General features: G+C 39.0%; 1 protein-coding gene across 36 annotated transcripts in view; it reads left to right on the top strand.

Moving 5' to 3' along the window:
• Positions 1-23,985, top strand: part of adgrl2a (adhesion G protein-coupled receptor L2a) — a 149,833-nt gene that overhangs the window by 51,536 nt on the left and 74,312 nt on the right. For all 36 annotated transcript variants that reach the window (XM_055004635.1, XM_055004685.1, XM_035958357.2 and 33 more), the window contains exon 3: positions 9,533-9,746. In XM_055004635.1, coding sequence (XP_054860610.1) covers positions 9,533-9,746 — 214 coding nt within the window. The remainder of the gene's footprint in view (positions 1-9,532; positions 9,747-23,985) is intronic.

Below are 23,985 nucleotides of genomic sequence, written 5' to 3'. Positions count from 1 at the left end.
GGTGGAAGTCATAGGTGATTAGAAACAGTGTCAACAGCCCATAATAAGGGTTGGACCAGTGCACGAGGTTGCCATGGTCACCAGACAGAGCTTTCCATGTTATATCTTATTGACTATGCTTTGATCCTTTCCTTCCTGCTGTTTAATTAGTGTAGAAAATAATTTAAAAAAAGATCCTTTACCTTTTTGATTGGTCGTAAAACCTGACGTTTAGTTTTTTGTGATGAATATATATTGTGACATGAAAGAAAACAGGAATCTTTAAGAGAATATATCATTCTAAAGGGAGTTGGATGACTTTTTTTCATGGAATGCATTGGATCGGACTTTGTGCTGCTGATTTCAACGGTCAGATAAGTCGCGTTGAATCGTGTAGTAGCAACAACAGCAATACTCTGCAGACAGAGAGGCTGTCTTTTTCTGCAAAAAGAACCCAGGTGCATGGAAATATTTCAACCAAGTTCTCATTTTCAGTGCACATGTGGAGCCTGCATGCCAACAAATTCAGCTTATTTGCAAATAAAGTGGAAAAAGCAGATAGAAGAACCCTTAAATCTGAATAAATGATGCTCAATCAGACAGACTTGTCTTGTAGATTCGTCGTGACAAGTGAAAACGGTGCTTTTTGCTTCCTTGTTTTTGAATCAAGCAGTAAGAAAACTTGTAGCCTGATGTGTTGTTGCATGACTTTATTTTAAACCTCTTACAGTGTGACTATTTGAATCGAGATATTGTGCAGTTCTTTCCTTCCAGTCCTTGAGTAGCTCTGGATGCACCATAGTAGAGTGGAAGTACATCAAAGCTTATGATCTGATGTCTGAAGTGTGTTTTACCTGTGAAAAGGAGCTTAAAAAATACTAAAAAACACAGCTAGAAACTCCTCCTGCATGGACCTGGTTCCACTCCGGTTAAATTTTAGCTCGTTCGGAGCATTTCGACCAAAAATCTTCCCAGCTGGAACCGAGAAATCGCAGGTTTTCTTCGACCTGGAATGCGAAGCGTGACATCGGTGTCACGTATATGTGGCAGATGTGCAGTCGATGCCGCAGCCTCGATTAAAACGGTTCTGCTCGACGCTGGCACAAAGGTTCCAGCGGTGGTGAATAGACCTACAGTCGTCGGAGAACCAGAGCTAATTCGATGGAAAAGCTGCAGCCTCGTGGTCGGGTTTTTTTTTTTTTTTTTGGAGGGGGGGGGGGATCTGAGTGCACGATGCGTGGCGCCATTTTGTTGCCTCAGCAGCCTCTTTGTAAAAAAAGCTCAGAGGTAAAAATGAAAAAAAAGGTCCAGGAAACACAGCAACAAGTGCTTTGTGCTGCTCCAATTAACCGCTGAGCTTTTTCTAGAAGGAGGAGATCATTAAGCAAAAGAAACCCTCAGTGGATGCATGATGCCGTCAGTATTTGAACCCTCGCTCCGTATTGTTATTCCTGACATGTTTTACTGTCACCATATGGAAAGTAAATAATTTTCATAGCATGCATTCCCTGAATAATTATGCTAATGACCCCATGAGCAAAATAATGATTACTTTTCAGGCTCATTTGAATAATCACATTATTTAGTTAAGTGAGACAGTGAGCATTGGATGTGTTTATGTTAGATCCACTGTGATCGTATTATTCTGCTGTAATTGCGACGCGTGATCGATGGTGTTTTTGTTTCTTCATATTGTGTGTTTGAAAGCAGACAAAGAGGATTTATTTGACGTAGAAATGCTGCAATCGACCATATAACAGATCCTAAACAACAAACAGATGTCAGAATAGCAGTAGAATCTACTTTTTTCTTGAGCTTTATGGCAAATAATGACCAATAATTTCTAATTTTTGTAGTTAAAAAAGGAATTTTTGCAGACACACCAACACATGTTGATGTAGAAACGCTACAATCTACCAAATAAAAGATCCTAAGCAAGAAACAGATGTCAGAATAGCAGTAGAAACATTTTTTTTTCTGCTTTCTGGCCAATAATGACCAATAATTTATCATTTTTGTAGTTAAAAAGGGAATTTTTATTGGCACACACCACCATATACAGGATTTATTTGATGCAGTTACAGAAATGTTGTGTTGAACAATATAAAAGAACTACAGAAGTGTAGAAAGAGACCAGAGATCAGCATGGCAGGGCAACGTATTTTAGATTTTTGACCAATAATGACCAATAATTCAGAATTGTTGTAGTTAAAAATGAAATTTTTGCAGCCACACTACCACATAGAGGATTTATTTGATATAGAAACGCTGCAATGTACAATATAAAAGATCCCAAGCAACAAACAGATGTCAAAGTAGCAGAAGAAACTATTTTCTTAGCTTTTTATCCAGTAATGTCCAATAATTGATAATTTTTGTAGTTAAAAATTTAATCACAGTACAATATGAAAGAACTAAAGCAACAACCACATGTCAGTATAGCAGTATAAACAGTTTCTTTTTTTTTTTTTTTTAACTCTGTTGGCCAATAATGCCCAATAATTTATCATTTTTGTAGCTAAAAATTGAATTTTTGCCAGCACACACCACCACATTTGTGAAATTTGTTTGTCAAGAGTTCGTATTTTCTGAGGTATTTCAAATAAAAGTGCAATGAGTTGAACCTAAATGAAATAATGATCAGACAAGAGGCTTAATCGTCGACGTTTGAATAAAGAATCATTGAACTTTGTTTGCTGGACTGCTGGTTGTTCCTGTATCGATCCGACCGTGTCACTCATCTCCACATGAACCAAAAACACCATCTGACACCAGAGTGAGAAAGTAGTTCAGCCTCGGGCCTAATCAATGCACAGAGGCTTTTGAAGGTTTTTTTGGCCACGCTTTCAAACCATGTTGCACAATGAAGCGCGCCGAGAGGACGGCAATCCAGAAATCCGTACGGGAAAACATGCCGTTATTGCAGAGCCTGTCATCAACAGAAGTTGCCGGTGTGTTTCAGGATTCCTTGAGCCTGCATTTATCTCCTCATTGCCGCGGCTTCTGTTTTTCTGTTTAAGCGGAGAGAAACTGACTGCTCAAAATCATAAAACCAGAGATGGTGAAGGCTCCGCGGAGTGATTTAAGTGTTTTAGCAGCGTTCCCGGAACACGGCAGGACCGAGGATCTGGAGATCAAACCCGGACATCGAACAAACGGCCAGAAAGCAGCTTAGAGTGGAACAGAGCGAGTTAATGTACCCCACCTATAGATGAACGATTGATCCGCCCTCAGTCAATGCGACCTTTATAGTAAGACAAGCTCAACTCTGGTCCAGTCTCAGCACAGCACTGGATAAACAAGCACTTGTGACGAGTATCGGAGAGAAAAAATATACTACACTGTAAAAAAAAAACAAAACAAAAAAAGTTTTTCCTTTTAATTTCACAGACTTTTATAAAATGGATTTTTTAAATCCAAAAAAAATCAATAAATTAGAAAAAATGAGCAGAATTTCATAAATCCAATGCAAGATAACATTTAAAAAATTAATAAAAAAGAATTTTACACGATAAGATCTAAAATTAACAGTTTATTATTGTAATAGTAATAAGACATTTGTCTTATTAATCTAATTATATGTTTTTAAGAAATTTTGCCAAAGAAAATTCCATTAATTTTATAGATGGACAAGTGTAAAGTTCATATTGATATTACGCATTATATACTCTGTTTTTTCCTTTTCACAGATTTTTAAAAGATTTTTAAAATCCACAAAGTTGTCAATAAATGAGAAAATGGACTGAATTTAATAAATTCAATGCAAGATAACACAAAAAATACAATCTTTTTTGTGGTTACGTTTCAAAACTCATTTTACACTTGATATGGTTGAAAATTAACAGTTTATTATTGTACTACTAATAATATATTTGTCTACAGTAATTAAACGTGTTTACTACATTTTCCCAAAGGAAATTCCACGAGTTTTACACATGATTTGATCTAAAATCAACAGAAAATAAAAGATTTTTTTTACACCAAATTATATAATGAAACCCAATCAATTGTGGCACTTTTGTGCAGTATGAATCCTAATTATTTATATTATATATAAATGTTTTTATGTAATTTACATGTATTTTTTTCTGAAGTAAAACCATCAATTTTAATTAATAGAGGATTCTTGCAGTTCGAAACAGAATTACTGGTTTTATGACCATATTTTGACCTTTTTTTATACGAAATTCTATAATGACACTCAACCAATAGTGACTCTTTTCTGCAGTATTGTACCTGATTATTGATCTTTTATTATTTAAATCTATTTATAAATATTTTATTTAGTTTTTACACATGTGAATGTACTTCATTAAACTTTAAAAAGCTGTAAAAATACACATTAAGTAAAGTTATGGCTAGAAACAGTATTTTACTAGTTTTACAACTGTAGAACAACCATGTTAAAGGTAATTGTGCTGTTTTTACACATGCAAATGTAGTTAATTAAACTTTAAAAATCCAAAAAAAATACAAGAAACTGTATTTCATTATAGGAGATGACTGTGTCTATGAGACCGGTATTTTCTGCTATATTAGAGCAGCTTTTGGAGACACAGCTGCTGAAATATTGCAGTATTTTTAGCAGTATAGACTTTCATGATGTACAGAACACATTGCAGTATTAGATTAAGTGTTTGACATAGACCAGCGCTGCACTGGTGAGTCATAACGTCGTTTTCTTTCTGCTTATGTCAAGATACAGACAACACTCTCATGAATTATAGAAAAGTTTTTATGCTTCTCAGGTGCACCAGATGTGGAAAATATGAAAGTTGTCTTTTTATTTTTTTCTGACGAGACACCTGGAGAGAGAAGCAACACACAAGTCTCCATTACACAGCTGCCATTATCACGTCCTGATTTGTGTGAAGGATGGTAACGTGGCGCTGAGTGATGTTTGACTGTCCGTTCGCTCGCTAAACGCCGGATTTCAGTGTTTTGGTGAAGCTCTGCTGGAGCGCTTTGACATGAACTCCAGATTGGCTGTCAAGTCTTGTTCCTAACATGCTGTGTTTTCACTTTTTCCACTTGGGCTTTTTCTCTCAAGCCAACATCTCTGATAAATTGTTTATCACCTTAAGCGTTTCTTTTTGGCTCCAGAGAGAGAAAAGAAAAGAAGAAATACAGCTGACGCCCATCGTGTTTGAAAGCCTTAACGTCTATTGGTCACACGAGAAAGTAAATCAAACTGTACAGCATTAAAACATCAGGAAAAAAAAAACACTTTTTAGACAGTATTTAAAACAAATTTTAGGTTGAAATGTTGACTTAAAATTCTTTATACATTTTTGGGTGCTTTAAACAATTCATAACAAACATTTTCATAGGGATCTGTAGTAATAACTTGACTTTTCAGCAATATCATTAGCATTAAGCATTAGCATAAGTTTACTTGTTAGCATTAGCATTGGCATTAACATTAGCAATGCTAATAAGTGTACTTTTTAGCATTAATATTAGCATTAAGCATTAGCATAAGTTTACTTTTTAGCAATAACAGTAGCGGTGCTAATGCCAAAACGTAAACTTATTAAAAGTAATGTTTGCTATTATTCACTTTGTAGCATTAGCATTAAGCATTAGCCTAAGTTTACTTTTTAGCATTAACATTAGCAATGCTACTAAGTTTACTTTTTAGCATTAACATTAGTGATGCTAATAAGTTTGCCTTTTAGCATAATGTTAAAAATAAACTTATTAAAAGTAATGTTTGCTATTATTAAGTTTAATTTTTAGCATTACCATTAGCATTAAGAATTAGCATAAGTTTACTTTTTAGCATTAACATTTGCAATGGTAGTAAGTTTACTTTTTAGCGTTAACATTTGCAATGGTAATAAGTTTACTTTTTAGTATTAAGATTAGTGATGCTAGCCTTAATGCTAAAAAACAGTGTTTTCTTTTTAGCATTAACATTGACATGAACATTAGTGTAACTTTGTAGCATAATGTTAAAAGTAAACTTATTAAAAGTCATAAATTTACTTTCAATAAGTTTACTTTTTAGCATTACCATTAGCATTAAACTTTAGCACAAGTTTGCTTTTTAGCATTCACATTAGCGACACTATTAAGTTTACTTTGTAGCATTAACATTAGTCATGCTAATGTTAATGCTAAAAAGTAAAAATACTAAGTTTACTTATACTAATAAAACTGTTAATAAGTTAAGTTTTTAGCGATGCTAATGTTAATGCTAACAGATAGCTCCTTCTGCGGCTCAGCTGAAACAACACAACCAAATCACCAGAATAACACAGCTTCCGGCTTCTTCTTCTTCTCCTCTTTAAGATGAACTAAAAGACCATTTGTAGTCTTTAGCTTGAGCAGATTAGATTTTCAACAGGCAGCGACATATATTTGATTTGAGGTTGCTGCTTCTTTTAGAGGGTGTTCTGGGTGAGATTTTATTGGAGATTGTAAACAAGAATTTACACGAGAAGAATCTCTCACTCATGGAGACAAAAGGATCCTTCCCCAGTGATCGTTTCCTACCAAACAAATAAAGGAGGTTAGAAAGCCTGCCCTTCTCCTCACACATATATCCTTTGTTTACCCCAAGCTCTCCTCAGAAGAAGGGTTTTCACCTGATTGGCGCACAAACGGAGGATCAGGCAATACAAACTGACATTTATCTTCCTTTGTAAAAGATCACAGCAGCGTTTCCCGGTGAGGAGCACAATGCGGAATGCTAATCCCCTGCCACTGTAGCTTAGCATTTAATCAGACAAAGATAATTGTATTGGTAGTTAATTGATGAAGCATTCAATAGGGGCAAAATGAACTCAGCCTTTCTTTGCCAATTTAGTCCGATGTCTTTAAGTAAACTGCTGCGTCTCACGGAGGTGGAAAGGAAAAAAAAGTCATCATGAGCACTTATGGATCAGTCCCACTTCCTGCTAAACCTTCGGAGGCATCGGCTAAGTTCGGCAGCTACTTAAGGCCTTGAAGAGGTGACAAAGTCGCCACTTGGTGCAGCGACACCAGTTATTATTCAGCGCCGCCAGTGGTTTAGTCCACAGAGGAGCAGCTGGAGATCTTTTTAAGCTCTCCTTTCCAATGTGACATCCTAAAGTTGTAGAAAACTCTGACCTGAAGAGCAAATTTGGGTTTAGTTAAGCATGTAGTTCACTTTTAGTTTAAGTATGGCTTTTGGCATTGTTCATGTTTGCAGAGCCACAATATTGATTTCCATTTTTTTCTTTTTTTTTCTTCTCCAGCCTCCCTTCGGTTGTCAGTGCTGCGAAGTGGATTCAATTACATTCTTGATGTCGTGCTTGTTGTTCTTTTTCATTTCGGATGGAAAAACGAGCGTCGCAAGTGAAACCACAAATCTCTGGCAATAGACTGTGATGACAGCGTGTTCTTTTTTTTTTTTAAACACTCTGTTTATTGGGTTTTCAGATAAGCCAATAGTTGCAAAATTATTGCACTAGCAAGATATTTGGCAGAAACATTAACGAAAATAATACAGAGGCATTCAATCTGTGTGCATTCATAAACTCACATACATATGCAACAAAAAATTTTTAAAAAAAAGAAAGAAGGGTAGTTTACATATCAGCCAGATCAGAAATATTGTCCCTTACAGTGCACCATCCAGCTGTATGGCAGTGGTCCCATAGATTCAATCCCTCTTCGTAAGTACATAAAGAATAAATACAAATTTAACTAGAAAAGCACTCAGAGAGCGCAGTCCTCCTCCAAGGCTGCTCATTCCCCCATATGGCATTGTCAGAAATGCAACATTTGTTTGTTAGTTATTGATGATCAGAAATCACTGCAACATAGAATGTGTTCATTTAATATAGATGTTCCCACAAACAAAATGACCTTGCACTGAGCACAGGCGTGTGTTATGCATGCAGTGTTTCCTCTAGGATTTTTTCCTGCAGCCCCCCCTGCACCGCCACCACACACACACACACACACACACACACACACACACACACACACACACACACACACACACACACACACACACACACACACACACACACACACACACTAAAAGAGTGGATACTGAGAGCACCACAATGATTTGTAGTTTACCTTACTACTCACGAGTACCCGACACAGTGCAGGACTGCTGTGAAGGTGGAGACATGCAGCAGTGGTGTATTTGCGAAATTTAAAGGAGCGGCGCTGCAGAATGAATATAGAGGGAACCCTGGCATGTGCACGGTATGTACAGATACCGAATCACGTGACCTAAATATGTAGCAGGCAGCGGGAATTGATGGGAGTCAGAAACACCCCCACAATTTAATCAATTGTTCCTTGTATGATTTCTGACGGATAAGTCCTCAGTGGTGGATTTGTAGTAGGATTGCAATCATGTGATCATCAGCAGGCAGCTGACGTAGCGTTCACTTGTTGTCATGGTTACAGTGACGCTATGCGTATCTCGCAATGTCACAGAAATCTTTAACAAATCCGTGGATCCAGGCTATCAGCCGCATCACTGCCAAAATCTTATCACTTGGTCCTTGTGTCGTTTCTGACCTTCCCTGATAATTTCATTCAATTCCGTTACTCCGTTTTTGAGTAACGTTGCTAAAAGACAGACAGACACACAAACTGACAAACCATCGCCGATCGTCACAAAACTCCGCCAAAGAACGCGGTGGAGTTATGTGATGAAACCAAACATGTGAAAGTGTTTGTCGTTCTGAAACTGCAGGGAAATGGAGTTGTTTGACGTTAGAAAAGAGTGGAGCCCACGTTACGAGAAACCTATTTATAGATTACATATGAGTGCATGTCTAACTTTTTCAATTTTATACAGCTTAAAATGTCCTGAATCCAGAGCGCATGGGAAGGGGGTACAGAGGACTTCCATCGTAGCAAAATTGAACATCTTGCTGAAAAAGTGACGAAAGCAGCTACATCCTTTTTATGCTTTAGTCAATAGCAGTGTGGGAGGGGAGATCCCAAACAGTGCTGTTGGAGGGTGGGGTTCAATCCAGTTGTTTCTGATATTGTGTCAAAAATATTTGTCCGATTGTCCCTGAGTGATGGGCAACCCCAGGATGACAGTGTGCTCTGATACTGAAATGAAACAGCAGTGTGACAGTTCAAAAAATAAATAAAAAACACAAAATGTTTTTACTGTCGTACCAGCTGCTAAATTTCTGCTATCTGTGTTGTGTCAGTGCGCTGACGTCGGCGGTCACCGGGGGGGACGAGGCTCCAGACATTTAAGCCGACAAACTAGACTTTAATGACAATTATCGATTTTTTTTTCAGGACCAGTTAAGGCACGGGGATGACATACTAACACCATTAGCTCCCTAGTGCGGTTCAGATCTGAAATGTCCGCTCAATATACTGATATATGTCAGGGCAGCCGTCCACCGCGCCGGGGTTTCTCCCTTTTATACAGATTCATGATTTACGCTCTTTTGAATAAAATAACACAGAGCATGCATGAAGAAGCGTTTCTTTGTCTGTGATGTCTTTCTGCCGTTCAAAGCTTCTCGCCTCTGCAGCCGCAAGTCTCCCTTCGATTTGCTCTGACAGAGCTCTTCCTGCGTCTCTTCTCCCTCAGGGTTCAGCCGAGCCGCCCTGCCATTTGGCTTAGTACGGAGAGAGCTGTCCTGCGAGGGCTACCCCATCGATCTGCGCTGTCCGGGAAGTGATGTCATCATGATCGAAAGTGCCAACTACGGCCGGACAGACGACAAAATCTGCGACGCCGACCCCTTCCAGATGGAGAACATCAACTGCTATCTTCCAGATGCCTACAAGATCATGTCACAAAGGTAAAAACCATATAACTCCAAAATGAGGCATCTGGCAAAGCTGCAAAAAATAACGGACAGGCCCCAGTAATGGTTGGACCACTGTGGACTGTTTCATTTGTCCGGTTGCCCCCGTCGACATCTTTAAACAAACTTGAAACAACCACAGAAACACAGAAAAAGAGCAGAAAGAGACACAGAATGAACACAAACAGATGCTGATTCACTGCAAAACTCATCTTGGGCACAAAACTATAAAAGAGAGCTGAAAAAAGATGCATAAAACGACCAGAAAGAGATTAAAAATGATGGAAAAAGACACGAAATGAACACAAACAGATGTGAAATCAATGCAAACAGAAAAGACACACAAAATGACTTTAAACAAATACTGAGAGCTGCTAAACAACCAAAAAAGAGAGAGAAATATCTACAAAGATGTGGAAAAACGGCAGGAAGTGATACAAACGACCACAGGAACGCACAAAACGATGAAAAAATTCACAAAAAATGACCAGAAAGTTCAAAACTGATGAAAGCAGATGCAAAATGAACACAAAAACCAATGCAAACACAGAAACAACCACTTTTTAGACACACAAAGATGCAAATTGGCTGCAAAAGGGACACAAAATAATAAAAAAGCTGAAAAACAAACACAAAATGTGAAGAAAGAGATGAAAACTGATGCATACTTCCACCAAGGAGACTAGCAGAGCTGCTGTCGGATTGATTTACTCCATCAAAAATGGCAAAAGTGAATATACATGTGTAACAAAAAAAAAGGAAAAAGGCCACGGTAGCCTGTCAGCATCGATGTCCCAGGAGACATTAATGTTCGCTCGGAGACAGCTGAACCTGAACAAAACCAGAATCAGAAACTTCATTGAAAGCTCGGGAGGTGAAACAATGCTGACAAACAGAAGAGAGCAGATTAAAACATATTAAAATATAACAATAAACTCACAGCGGACGCCAGAATTCAATATTTACAATTCGTACGAAACAAATAAATGTTCCAAAAGCAGAAACATGAGTGAAGAAGATCTAATCCGGCTTGCATTAGGTAAATCTTCTGTTCACAGTAATTCCTTTTGGTATTAATGTTACCTTGCAAATGTCCGCTTCAGATCCAGTCGTCCAACATTAATCTATCTTTTTTTTTTCTGGATTATTAGTGAGGCTGACCTACTTGCTCTTACAGAAATCAGTTTAACCTTTAAGTGACTGAGTGTAGTCGTTTACGACCTCGGCCGTGTATTTATATGTGCCATCGTGATTTATGGAACTGAAAAGATGAATTTTTTCCTAGTATTTTACAGGAACTGACCCATTGTTGTGGCAAAAAAAAATTTAAAATTTACATTATAGGCTCTCATTTTATTTTAATTGTCCAATTCTAACTACACTGGAGTGTTTTGCAATCAATTATAGATAGTTTTACTGCTGCAGGAGCCTCGAGGCCGACAGTTAATGCCCCAAGTAACGATGAAAACAGCTCAGAGATTAGTTTTTAAATTAAAAAAAATGTTTGAAAACCAGAATTCTTGACATGATAGCATTTTAGAATATCTGTTCTAGATAAAACGAGCAGCACAGGTATGATAAAACAAGAAAAAAAATAAATATAATGGGGTTATAAATGGCCTCACTCTGTCATTTCGGTCACTAACAAAGCTTAAGCGTTAATTTCAGTATTTTTGTGCTTCTAAAAAACAAAGCAGGAAAGAGAAAGAAAAGAATTTAAACATCGGGCTAGTAAGAGGCAGAAAAAATAAAAATCTTGTCAAAATTTAGAAAACACAAACTCCAATACAAAATTTTGTCCAAATGTCTTTTTTTATTTACATAAATTCAATTAAAAGAGAGCTTTGTAATGCTTATTCTTCAGATAAACTTATCAGATTGCAGACAGAAGAACTGAAAAAATAAAGTGCAAAAAGCTGCAGTTCCTCAAACAACCACTTGAGGCTTCAAAAGTGAGTCAATCCCAATAAACCTCCATGTTAAAATGTCCAACTTTACAGCAGAAATAAACACATTTACAGCCTGCTACACGAAGAGTTTTGATCTCTATGGCTAACTTTTACATTCATGACATCATGTATGATGGTGAATTTTTAGATGACTCATATGTTTAAATTGTATTAAGGCTTAAAATCATGCATAGTTTCAGGCGTGGCCACTTTAAATGGTGCCGTCAGTTTATGAGCCACTGCAGCAAAAACCTGATTTTTTGAGTAAGTTAGATATGTACACAAAATAGCCATAACAAAGTGCCATTGCAGAATTTTTATGCCTTTTTATACACAGTCTGTAGAGGTGGTTGCATGGAAGCTAAAGTTGCACATTTTTACCTGAAATTAAATTGTGGGAATCAGTACAAAAAAGCTACAATCAGAAAAATGCCAAATATCGGATCTGATAATCAGCCAGGTTGACTAACTCTAAGAAATAATAATATTAACAACAACAATAATTGGTTTAATGAATAGTTTTCAGTTTAGTATTTGATGAAAATGGACAATATGATCTGAAACCTGACTGAATGTTAGAATGTTTTGTATTTTGTATTTGGGGTTTCTACTTGAGGGAACATTCTCCTTACTTCTTCCACTCCTGGCATTCCCTTAACTTCTCCATACTGATCTTCTCTATTGGCTTTTTGGTAATTCCTGTCTGCAAGATTAAGGGCAGGCTGTTGGCAGGAGCGACTCAAAGACGCTCCTTATCTCCTAAACTCCCACTGATAGTCTGTTCGTTTTGGCTCCTGATGTTGATTCGGATTATTTTTATTCTTTTTTTTTTTTTTTTTTTGTTGGAAATTTAGCTTTAGTTTCATTCGCATATTAGCCACACTGAAGACAGTTTAGTCCGTGAGCGACGCTTTGGTGTAATTTTTTTGTGATTTTTACGAGCGTTTGGAGGCTGCTGCCGCTGTCTTTGTGCACGATGATGGCGGTTACATGTGTTATTCTCGTCTGTTGCAAGGTCAGTGGAAAAAGCTCAGTGACCCTCCAGCTCTGCAGCGATCCAACAGACAGATTCTCGTCTGTAAATCCAGTTAATGCTGCCGCTGCCAAACTCCGTTTCAGGTCACAACGGTAAAAGGAAATTCGTACACGGAGTTCACTTCATAAATCCTTTTTTTCATCAGATAACGTTACTGACAGTCACATAGCATGAGTGGATGTAAAGTGCTTCTTATTAGCAGCAGAGCAGCAGGGCAACACCGATAAATCCACTGAACAAGAGGTGGTTTGTGCAGAAGCTAATCAGCAGCGTGTGATTGCACAGATGCTGCAGGTCACTGGATAAGAATGTGCATTAAAGCAGTGATTAGTGAGCATTTACTTCATTCCTTCATCTTGAAATATCACTTTCTCACCACAAGAGATTATCGGGGAATATTTTTCGGCACTGATGACATTAACACTCTGATTGACGATGCATTTTAAAGCCACGCTTTGTAGCTGAAGTATGATTTATTGCGTGTTTGAATTAGGTATTTGAAACATTATATTCTAATGAGGTATGCGCAGCTTAATCGCAACAGATTTGTCTAAATGTTACATTGAGTTATTAAGGGAGGTTACAGCAGATTTGAATGAGTGCTACAGGTAAATAATATATTTCCTAGTTGTTGTCAATAAATGTGACGCAGTTCTGGAGACTTCCACTATTTATATCGGTCGCGTGTAAAAACTCATATTACATTTGATATGATGGAAAATTAGCAGTTTATTATTGTAATTATAATCATAAGGATTTGTTTTTTGACTGTAGTTTGGAAATTCTTCAAAGGTAAATATAATTTACAAGATTAGGACTAAAGATCTCAATAAACAAAATAGATAAATAAGATTTTTATGTAAAACTAGAGCTGGGACTTTAACGCGTTAATTACGATTGATTATTTACAGAAAAAATAACTTGTTAAAAAATTTACCGATTTAATTGCACCTTTCTCAGTTGCCAAAATTCTGGCATGCCGGTAACAGTGATGGACACTCCAGCCCAGTAGGTGGCGCTAATGAACCTAAAGTCTCTTAAGAAGATGGACAGGAGTCAGTGAGTGAATCAGCGCAGAAATGTCGGACCAACACGACGGCAAAAAATATTTCTGAAAGCATGTGAGGCAAGAAGAAAGCTGTTGAATCCGTCCCGGTTTTAGTTCAAAGACGGCAAGTTTAGACGTTTAACCAAAGTTTCTCAATGCGTTGGACCTCTGCATAAATGAAACTACTTTATGCAAATGACCTACGACAGTCCTGGTACCGGCAAACCATGCAGCCATCCCATAATAGACTACTTTTCGAGACTTTGAAAGTGCTTGAGTTTACAAAAAGTCTTAAAATGTTGAATATGCCCGCTAGAAGTGGACTTTGAGTTTGCAGTAATCTGTGAATGTAGTAGACAGATGAAAAGGGCTTTCTTTACATTCACCAGTTGTACATCACCTTGGATTCTGGCTCCCAAGTGTAAGTCAGACTCTTTTGATGGCAGTGCTTCGAAGAAAAGAAAAGCCGTCTCCATGGAAATCAAATTAGACATAATAAAACGCTTGGAATGGGACAAAACAGAAATGATATGGTGATGCACATAACGGCTTTGTTTACATTTTCGCCGGAGTTTCAACTTACAGTAAAAATTGACTTACGTTGATCGGGAACTTGTATGTCTATTCATCGATTCAGTCGTCAATATTTATTTGAATTGAAAAACTTTGTTGATTGTGTCAAATATTGCTATTTGACAAAAATGTGATTATTTAATTACAAAGCCTCTAATTAATTAGATAAATTTTTTTTAATCGTGTCCCAACACTAGTAGAAACTCATATCCTGCTTGATAGGGTCTAAACTTGATAGTAGATTCTTGCAACTAGAAAGCTAGTTTAACAACAGTGTTTTGTATATTTTAAGTAAAATTCGTCACCGGAGAAACTTCAGACAGGCAATAAATGTTTATCCGTCTGATTAGTGAGCATTTCGTTCAGTTCTTTGTCTTGAAATGTGACTTTCTCACCACAGGGGATTATCAGGGAATATTTTTCGCCACTGATGACATGAACGCTCTGATTGACGACACGCTTTAAAGCCACGCTTTGTAGCCGAAGTATGATTTATTGCGATGGAGGTGCACATGTTCTAGCAGGAACGCTGTATACATGAGACTTAATACATGAGACCAGTTGTCACATGGGGATGCCATGGAAGCCAAAGTGCACGGGATGGAATGACATATGACTGCCACTGAGAGAGATATTGGACGGTATGAGACCGTCAGCAACTCTGGCGAACCGCCTGGGGAAATAAAAAAATAATGAAATAAAACAGTGGAGGCCTTGTATTCAGGGGGTTTATTGTCAAGTCCTATTTGATGAAGTCAGATAGCTGACTCACATTGTCTGTCTTGAAAGGCTGCAGTCGGCCCGCTCCGTGCCCGTGGCCTCATGCGTTACCTCGGCCTCGCTCGGACTAAAACAGCACACTGAATCACAAACAGCGGCGACCCAGCAGGAGCCCGGCAACAAATCCCAGACAGCCTCTCGGAAACGTCTGCAGCGGACTCCGGTTCATTCCTCATATGCATATTCTGAGGTCGCAGTTCACATGTTATTTTAGACGCGTTTTTGGCATTCCGGTGTCAGCGCTGAGCTATTGTACTGAGAAAGACGCGCATTCAGACGGAGAGAATGTGCGATGAAAGAGGTCGACTTCAAAACGGAACCTCACAAGAGTTTACACTGCAGGAAGAAATTTTAAAAAAATGCCCAAGTGTTGCAGAAAATATTACAACAGTGTTTTGTGCACGTTCTTCTGAGAGAGCAGATGAATTAATAGTTATTATGAGAGTACCATAAAAGTGAAAATGAAAAGAGATTCAAGGACAGCTTGACAAACGGCCAGGATTGCATATGGGACTAATTAGTGGTTCTTTTCCTCTTGTCCATTTATTTACAAGAATAGACTAAAAAAGGAAGCAAATGTAATGAAAGAATGCACGCTGCCAAAAATCATCATCCTCAAGTAAGAAATGTGCCGATTGTTTTTGCCTTTTGTTTGGCAGGCGGTGTTTGTTTCATTGCTCCTCAAAACTGTGCTGTTCTGAGATCCTCCTGATGTGGATCAAACCTCTACACACACTATGTGGAAATAGAAAAAGAAGTACTTTTTGTCTTTCTGTTTCTTGCTTTGTCATTTTTTGTCACATTTTTGTCGTTTGTCCATTTTTTGTAGCTTTGTAGCTTTTGTCTAATTTTTTTCTTTTTTGTTTAGTTTTGTGTCGTTTGTGTATTTTTGTTTCTTGTTTCTATCGTTTTGTGTCATATTTTGTCTTGTTGTCTGACTTGTCATTTGTCTCATGTTTCTGTGTATTTGTTAGTCAATTTTTTTGTCATTTTGTTACTTGCTTTTGTCACTTTTTATCTCATTTTTGTCCATTTTTTGTCACTTTCTAAATTTTTTCTCTTTTTTTGTAATTTCGTGTCGCTTGTCTCATTTTTTGTCATTTTGTTTCTCGTTTTTGTCATTTTGTGTCTCATATTTGTAATATTTTGTCTTGTTTTTGTCTTTTTTGACTGACTTTTGTTGTTTGTCTCATGTTTTTGTTGTTTTGTTTCTTGTTTTTGTTGTTTTGTGTTTCCTTTCTGTCTCGCTTGTGTTTTTTGTCTTATTTTTCTTATTTTGTGTTTTGCTTTATTCGTTGTTTTGAGAATCGTTTTAGTCCTTTTGTGTTTTTTTGTCTTGCTTTTGTTGTTTGTGTAATTTTTTGTCTTGTTTTTGTACATTTTTTGTCACTTTGTAACATCTTTTATCAAATTTTTTGCGTCTTTGTTTTGTTTCATGTAGCTTGTCTCATTTTTTGTCCTTTTGTGTCTCTTTTTTTACTATTTTGTCTTGTCTGTTGTTTTTTGTCTTTTTTGGGTCTTTCATTTGTCTGACTTTTCGTTTGTCTCATGTTTTTGTTTTGTTTTTTGTTTCTTTTTTTGCTTGTGTTGTTTGTCTATTCTTGGTCATTTTGTTTCTAAGTTTTGTCATTTTTTGTCTCATTTTTTTCATTTTTTGTCACTTTCTTTGTCTAATGTTTTGTCTCTTGTTTCGTGCCATTCGTCTAATTTTTTGTCATTTTGTTTTTCGCTATTGTTTTGTGTCTCGTTTTTGTCATTGTGTGTCTGATTTTTGCAACATTTTGTGTTGTTTTTGTTGTTTTTTGTCTTTTTTTGTCTGGCTTTAGTAGTTTTGCGGCTTCTGAGAGCCTCCTGATGTGGATAAGCCCTCTGCACACACTGTATATGGAAATAAAAGCAAAGCATCTTCTACTGTACACTAATAAAAGGATCGAAGACCTAAAAATATTTGTTGCCTTAATTACTCTGGTCGGCTAATTTAAGCGTGTGGGGAAAAAAAAAAAAAATCACACAGTGTGGAAAACTGTGTTAACTTTTAAACATCCGAAATTGATGTGGCCCTGAAGTGTGGAGAATTGGATTGAGGCTTCGCTGAGTTTGATAGATCCTGTTGGCACTCCAAGTTGTTTTTATGTCTGGCTGCCATATTATATTCATGAGCACAATGATTTTATGAAAATAGCCTCAGGACTGTTGTGGCTCAATTAGAACATTCAGCTGCAAGCAATTAGTCGACTCAAGTGGGTGATAATCTGTACAGGAATTTTTCAGATGGACACCTCCCCGGCAGATGTGAAACTGCGAGGCAGCACACTTTCAAATAATTCATTCATTGATAATCATATTAATTGATGGGATTTTTTTTATTTCTTTTCTGATTTTTTAATGATTTACATTTCCACTGATTACATTAGGACTGATGATAATAATGACTACTTGTCACCTCACAGAAGATACCATCTACCACAGGGGTGTCAAACATGCGGCCCGCAGGCCAAAAGTGGTCCTCCAGAGGCTCCAATCCGGCCCTCAAAGTGTAAAAATTACAGAGAAGACATTAACTGCAGATTGTAAATTAGTAAAACTAGGAAAATTTTAAATAATTTCTAGACAATGGCAAGTTGTTTTGATCATAAAATAAAATACTAAGTTGCTCGCTGTTCTTTTGTCTCATTTTTCAAGTGTTTTTGTTGTTTTTTGTCTGACTTTGGTCATTTGTCTCATGTTTTTGTTTTGTTTCCTTTGTGTTGTTTGTGTATTTTTTGTTGTTAGTTTTATTTTGTTGATTTGTAACTTTTTTGGCAGATGTTTTGTCTTGTTTTTTTCGTGTCACTTGTGTCATTTTCTTGTCATCTTTTTTGTCAGATTTTTGTTGTCTCATGTTTTTCTTGTTTTGTTTCCTTTTTGTCTCGCTAGTGTGGTAGTCTATTTTTTGTTGTTTTGTTTCTCGCTTTTGTCATTTTTTTGTCTCTTTTTTGTCTCTTTGTGTCTCATTTTTGTCACTTTGTGTCTCATTTTTGTATTTTGTCTTGTTTTTTATCTTTTTTAAGATAAAAAAATACTATATCGTTCAGTCCCGGATACCTGTGACTAAATGTTTTGTTCCTTTGTAGACACTCTGTGATCTGGAAGTTGTAATGTGGACATGATAAACTGAGACATAATGTTGTTCAAATTGAATGCATTTTTCTCAAGAAATTTCAGGTTGTTCATAATGTTTTGTAAAAAGATAATTCCTTAAATGTGAACATTTTCAGAATGTACTTTTTTTGCACTAAAATGTTAGTTATATGTTATTATGCTGTGATTTTACTGGTCACTTGAGATGAAATTGGGCTGGATGTTTCCCCTCAACTACGTTTAGTTTGACACCCCTCGTCTACCAGATAAAAACTGCACGTAAATATTATTTCGTGTTGCATTTCCACTGATTCTTGTCACAGCAGAAAAAAAAACACTGACACACACCAAAAAAAAAAGAAATATTAGGATAAACGCTACAATAAGTGGCTCTTGCATTGATTCCTCTTTGACTAATGAGCTTCATTGTAAGTATTCGATAACAAGGTCATTGATCGCTGTAACATAACATGGTCGGTTCCTGCCATGCCTGTGGATTATGGGTTTTCCGAGGAGCGTATCATTGACGAAAGTGATCAATGCGGATCGCTCTCTAGCAGAGAAGATTAAATTCATCAGCGGGATTACAGGACAGCTGCGTTAGACTAAGTTAATTGTCATTAATAATGAAAATTAGGCATTTGGAACGTTATATTCTCATGACATATGAGCAGCTTAAACGCAACAGATTTGTCTGAATGTTACATCAAATTTTTCAGGGAGGTTACAGCAGATTTGAATGAGTATTATTGGTAAATAATTATATATTTCCTATTTGTTGTCAATAAACGTGAGGCAGTTCTGGAGACTTCCACTATTTATATCGGTGACAGTAAAACTCATATTGCATTTGATATGATGGAAAATTAGCAGTTTATTATTGTAATTATGATCACAATTATTTGTTTATTGACCGTAGTTTGGAAATTCTTCAAAGGTAGCTATTATTTACAAGATTAAGATTAAAGATCTCAAGTTGTATATACAAGATTTTTATGTAAAAAGTCATATCATGCTTGATATGGTCTAAACTAGTTTAACAACAGTATTTTATATATTTTAAGTAACATTCTGAGACCTCAGTGGCTTAAAAGTCAAGAATTTAAAGGAATAAATCTCTTTACGCATTTGTTTCCGGTAAACATGAATAATATAATTCAAGTCATTTTGTGGAATTTTTTCCACATTTTGTATTTCTAAAATGTACAAAAATTTAAATAAAAATGCAAAGACAGACTGTGAATTTATGTGTATGAATATAAAATAGCTAAACTAAACTAAATATAGAAGATTTTTGTATAAAGTCACATGTAAAAACCCATATTACATTTGTTGTTATTGAAAATTAGTAATTTATTATTATAATTATAATCAGAATTATTTGTTTATTTGACCGTAATCTGGAAATTCTTTAAAGGTAATTATTATTTACAAGATTAGGATTAAAGATCTCAATAAACAGAATATATAATCAAGATTTTTATGTAAAAACTCATATCAAGCTCGATACGGTGTAAATAATAGCTATTTTAACAACAGTGTTTTGTATGTTTTAAGTAAAATTCCACAATAAAAACCCAACTAATGGTAGTGTTAAGCTTGATTATTTGTACTGTTTGCATTTCTATGTAATTTCATTGTTTTTATAAATATCCCCTTTGTGAAATTACATGTAAAAGCTCATTTCACACCCTTGATCTGATCTCAAATTAACAATAGATTCTTGGAAACTGATTAAATTCATCAGGAGGATTACACGACAGCTGAGTTAATTGTCATCAATAGTGAAAATTAGGTGTTTGAAAGATTTGTCTGTATGTTACATCGAGTTATTCAGGGAGGTTCCAGCAGATTTGAATGAGTATTACTGGTAAATAATCCTATATATCCTAGCTGTTGTCAATAAACGTGAGGCCGTTCTGGAGTCTAAGTGCTTCCACTATTTATATCGGTGACAGGACTGCTAGCGAGGCTCTCCGAGGAGCTCCATTGTTGCCGCCTGACAGCGCGCCGCCTTGTTCTTCCTCTCTGTACATACGGTGTTGGTGTTTATTTAAAGCGCAGCAGATTAAGATTTCATAAAGATCCAGATTCAGCTCGGGCGTTTCAGAGGGGTGTGCAAAAGTTCATGAGGCATGAAACTGCTCTCTACCCAATTGGTGATGGTGTGCTGAATAAAAAAAAAAAAAAAAAAAAGTGTATGAAGAGTCATCAGTGATTCTCATTAACCCAATAACTGCAAACGCCAGCGTTAAATTACATAAAACGCTGGAGGAAGAGATTTACAAACAAATATTACATCATGTTATGCTACTGTGACTGCAGGGTTTGGTAATTCTGTGACGATATAAAGACTTTAGCCAGAGATTTTGGGTTTAGTCCAAATCTCTGAATGTATTAGACAACTGTGGGCAATGTAGCCAATAAAACCTTGATTTGTCAGCTATTATATTCATAAACAGTTTCTAGTTTGAGCTCTTGGTAATCTTGTTATGTCATGTATTACAATATAACATCGTATGCATCACGGTTAGACATGTTGTCCGTGCGACCTCCTTCTGTCAACGTTCAAGGTGCTTTAAACAACATTGAGAACTGCTCCGTGTCAAACTGGAGCATCAGGCGGAGATAGTCTCAGTGGGCGGAGCTAAACTACCGATGTCGGCTGACGGAAGGACGTGTTTTGTCGGGCTCCCGCTCCCACATTACTATTAGTCGCAGCGAGACAAACTCCTTGTCCTGCCGTGACAGACTTTTGACAGATTTTTATTTTTGTACAAAGCTACACCTTCTGATGAAAAGACTTTGAGCGTAAACCACCTTGTAAAGAACATTCAGACTTGGACGGAGCCGCCGGTCAGAGACTAACCGCAGCTAACTGCTAACGGACAGTGGCTATCAGCAGCGGCTAGCTAGCTGCGGTGGCTCAATCACGTCGGTGTGTTACAGTGTTTGGATGCTAACAGCAGCAGATTAGGGCTCTATAGCACCACAGAAACAAACCTAGTTCACTGTTTAGTTCTTTCGGAAGCCAGGGACATGGCGGACACAGCCAGGGACTCTCCACCGGACACCACTTCCTTGTCCGCCCCCCACACCTCTGATCTAGATGCAGCCAACACAACCATCATCCGCCTGAAGGCAGACATCCGTCGTCTAACCGAGGAGCTAAAAATCAAATCAGATATACTCACCTCCTACATGAACGTCGCCTGCAAGCAGTCCCGCTACCTCGCTTCAGTCCAGTCCTCCCTCCACGACACCCTCCCGTGGGTCCCCGTCAGCCCTCGGCCCTCGTCCTGCTCAACTCCAAACCGACATCCATCCTGGTCCGAGGTTGTCATTCGTGGCAGAAGCAGCTGCAACGACCACACCGTCTCCCCGGCCCGACCAAATCTCATCAGCTTTGCGGCTCTGTCCCTACCGGCCAAGCCCCGGCCCGCCAACCCGGCGGCGACGCTGATCGGCGGCGACGCCTCCTCTTCCTCCAACCTGCCAGCTGCCGGAGCCTCTACGGCTCCCATCCGAACAGCCGACGGACCGCCAAAGGCTCTGGACCCCCCGACGTCCAACGCTGCGGATCAGCCGGCCTCCTCATCGGGGGCGGCTACCTCCCGGTCGCCGCTGGACGCCGGCGCAAAGACCACCTCCGCGCAAACGTGCGGTGGCCCCCGGGCTCAGCCTGGCTCCACCTGCAGGGTCTCCCCTCCGCGGGCGACCGGCAGCACTCGGTCCTCCTCCGGAGAGCAACAAACCCAGCGGTCCCAAACCCGGATATCCTCCGCAACCTCCCGACGACGTCTGCTGCGGGACGCGGTTCGCCGCCACTCCGCCGGGTCCGTCGGCAAAGATTTGGACCATCATAGCAGCTGTCTACAACGCGAGTTTGTAGACTCCTCATCGCTGCGTTTCCATCGCTCCACCATCACCTCCCCCCTTACCGACACCGAACCACAGGGACAGCTGGCACCCGCGGCGGCTCCTCTGCACACCAGCCCCGACGCAACCTCAGCTGGAAGCCCTCCACTCCACCTCTCCCGTAAGTTCACAACCTCCCGTCCACCACTTGCCCCACTCTTCGCCCCCACTACGCTCATCATTGGCGACAGTATCATGAGAGGCATCAGGTTCTTTAACGCTATCACACTGTCATTCCCCGGTGCTACAGCTGCAGATATCGCTGTTAAAATTCCTTCCGTTCTCCGCTCACTCCCCTCCTCTGTACACCGCATTATCCTTCACGTCGGCTGCAACGACACAGCGCGCCCCCAGTCTGAGCAGACAAAACGTGATTTTCAATATCTGACGGACTTACTGAAAGACTGCGGAAAGTCTATTTTTATTAGCGGGCCCCTACCAATGGTGAACAACAATTCTGAGCGCTTCAGCAGACTGCTCAGCCTGAACACCTGGATTAGCTCGTTCTGCTGTGCCAGCAGAATTAACTTTATTGACAATTTTAACTGTTTCTGGAACAGGCCAGAATATTTTAACAGTGATGGCATTCATCCAAACAGGTCCGGCAGATCACTTTTAGTCTCAAATATCCAATACACCGTCCACACTTCAGACTGACTAGTGCCAGTGTTTACATCCATCTCTTCTTCACGCTCCACTGAACCGCCTCCCAGCTACAGCGCCCCCCTCTGTCCCCACCTGGAACTCCCCCCATCTTCCCCTCCAGCACACCCACTGCCTCCCCCCTCTGGCTCCCCCTGCCCGTCACCCCGGCTCTACCAGAATTCAACTAGCTGCCAAATCCCCACCATCATCAGCTTCAGACAACCTCGGCAGCCCTCCCTCAGAAACTGCCATTTTGCTAACCTTCGCCCACTTCCACGGACCTCACAGCCTTGTCCCCAGAAGCCCTCCCCTAATCACACATCCACACTTCACCTGAACTTTGCCCTCTTCAACACCCGCTCCGTCACCAGCAAAGGCCCCATTCTACAATTATTCATCCTGGACAATAAACTGGACTTCCTCTGTCTAACCGAAACATGGCACAAACCACTGGACTTCTACCCACTCAACCAAGCCACTCCCTCCGGATACACGTACCTCAACTCACCCCGCCCAGAAGGTCGAGGAGGCGGCATCGCAGTCATCCACAAACAGGTCTTCACAACCATCCCACTTTCCATCCCTGCCTCCCCCTCCTTTGAACACCTTGTTTTTAAATTACCCGGTCCCACCCCAATGGTCACTGCTATCATTTACCGCCCACCTAAACCAAACCCCTCATTTCTCCCTGACTTTTCCCACTTTGCCACCCAGCTATTAGCTACATCTCCATCAGTCCTCATCCTTGGTGACTTCAACTTTCACATGGACAACCTTCACAGTAAATCTGCCTCTGACTTCCTAGACCTCCTACAATCACTCAACCTCACCCAGCATGTCAATTTCCCCACCCACAACCATGGACACATCCTCGATCTGGTTTGCTCCTCTGGTCTTACAGTCCTAAATATCTCCAGCTGTCATCTCTCCATCTCTGACCACCTAGCAATAACTATGGACATCAGCCTCCCCACCCCCCTGCCCAAGGAAAAACGGACAATCTTTTTTAGAAACACTAGATCACTCTCCCCCTCTGTATTCTCCGCCTCACTGACCACTGCATTGTCCATCTCCCCTCCCCCATCAATCAATAACCCCACTGACCTCATCAACCACTATAATCATACTCTCTCTTCCTGTCTTGATCAGCTTGCTCCCCTCAAA

Source organism: Amphiprion ocellaris, chromosome 2, assembly GCF_022539595.1.
Source record: "Amphiprion ocellaris isolate individual 3 ecotype Okinawa chromosome 2, ASM2253959v1, whole genome shotgun sequence".
Classification (NCBI taxonomy): domain Eukaryota; kingdom Metazoa; phylum Chordata; class Actinopteri; family Pomacentridae; genus Amphiprion; species Amphiprion ocellaris.
The sequence above is the reverse complement of the archived record's forward strand: the minus strand, read 5'-3'. Positions and strand labels throughout refer to the sequence as shown.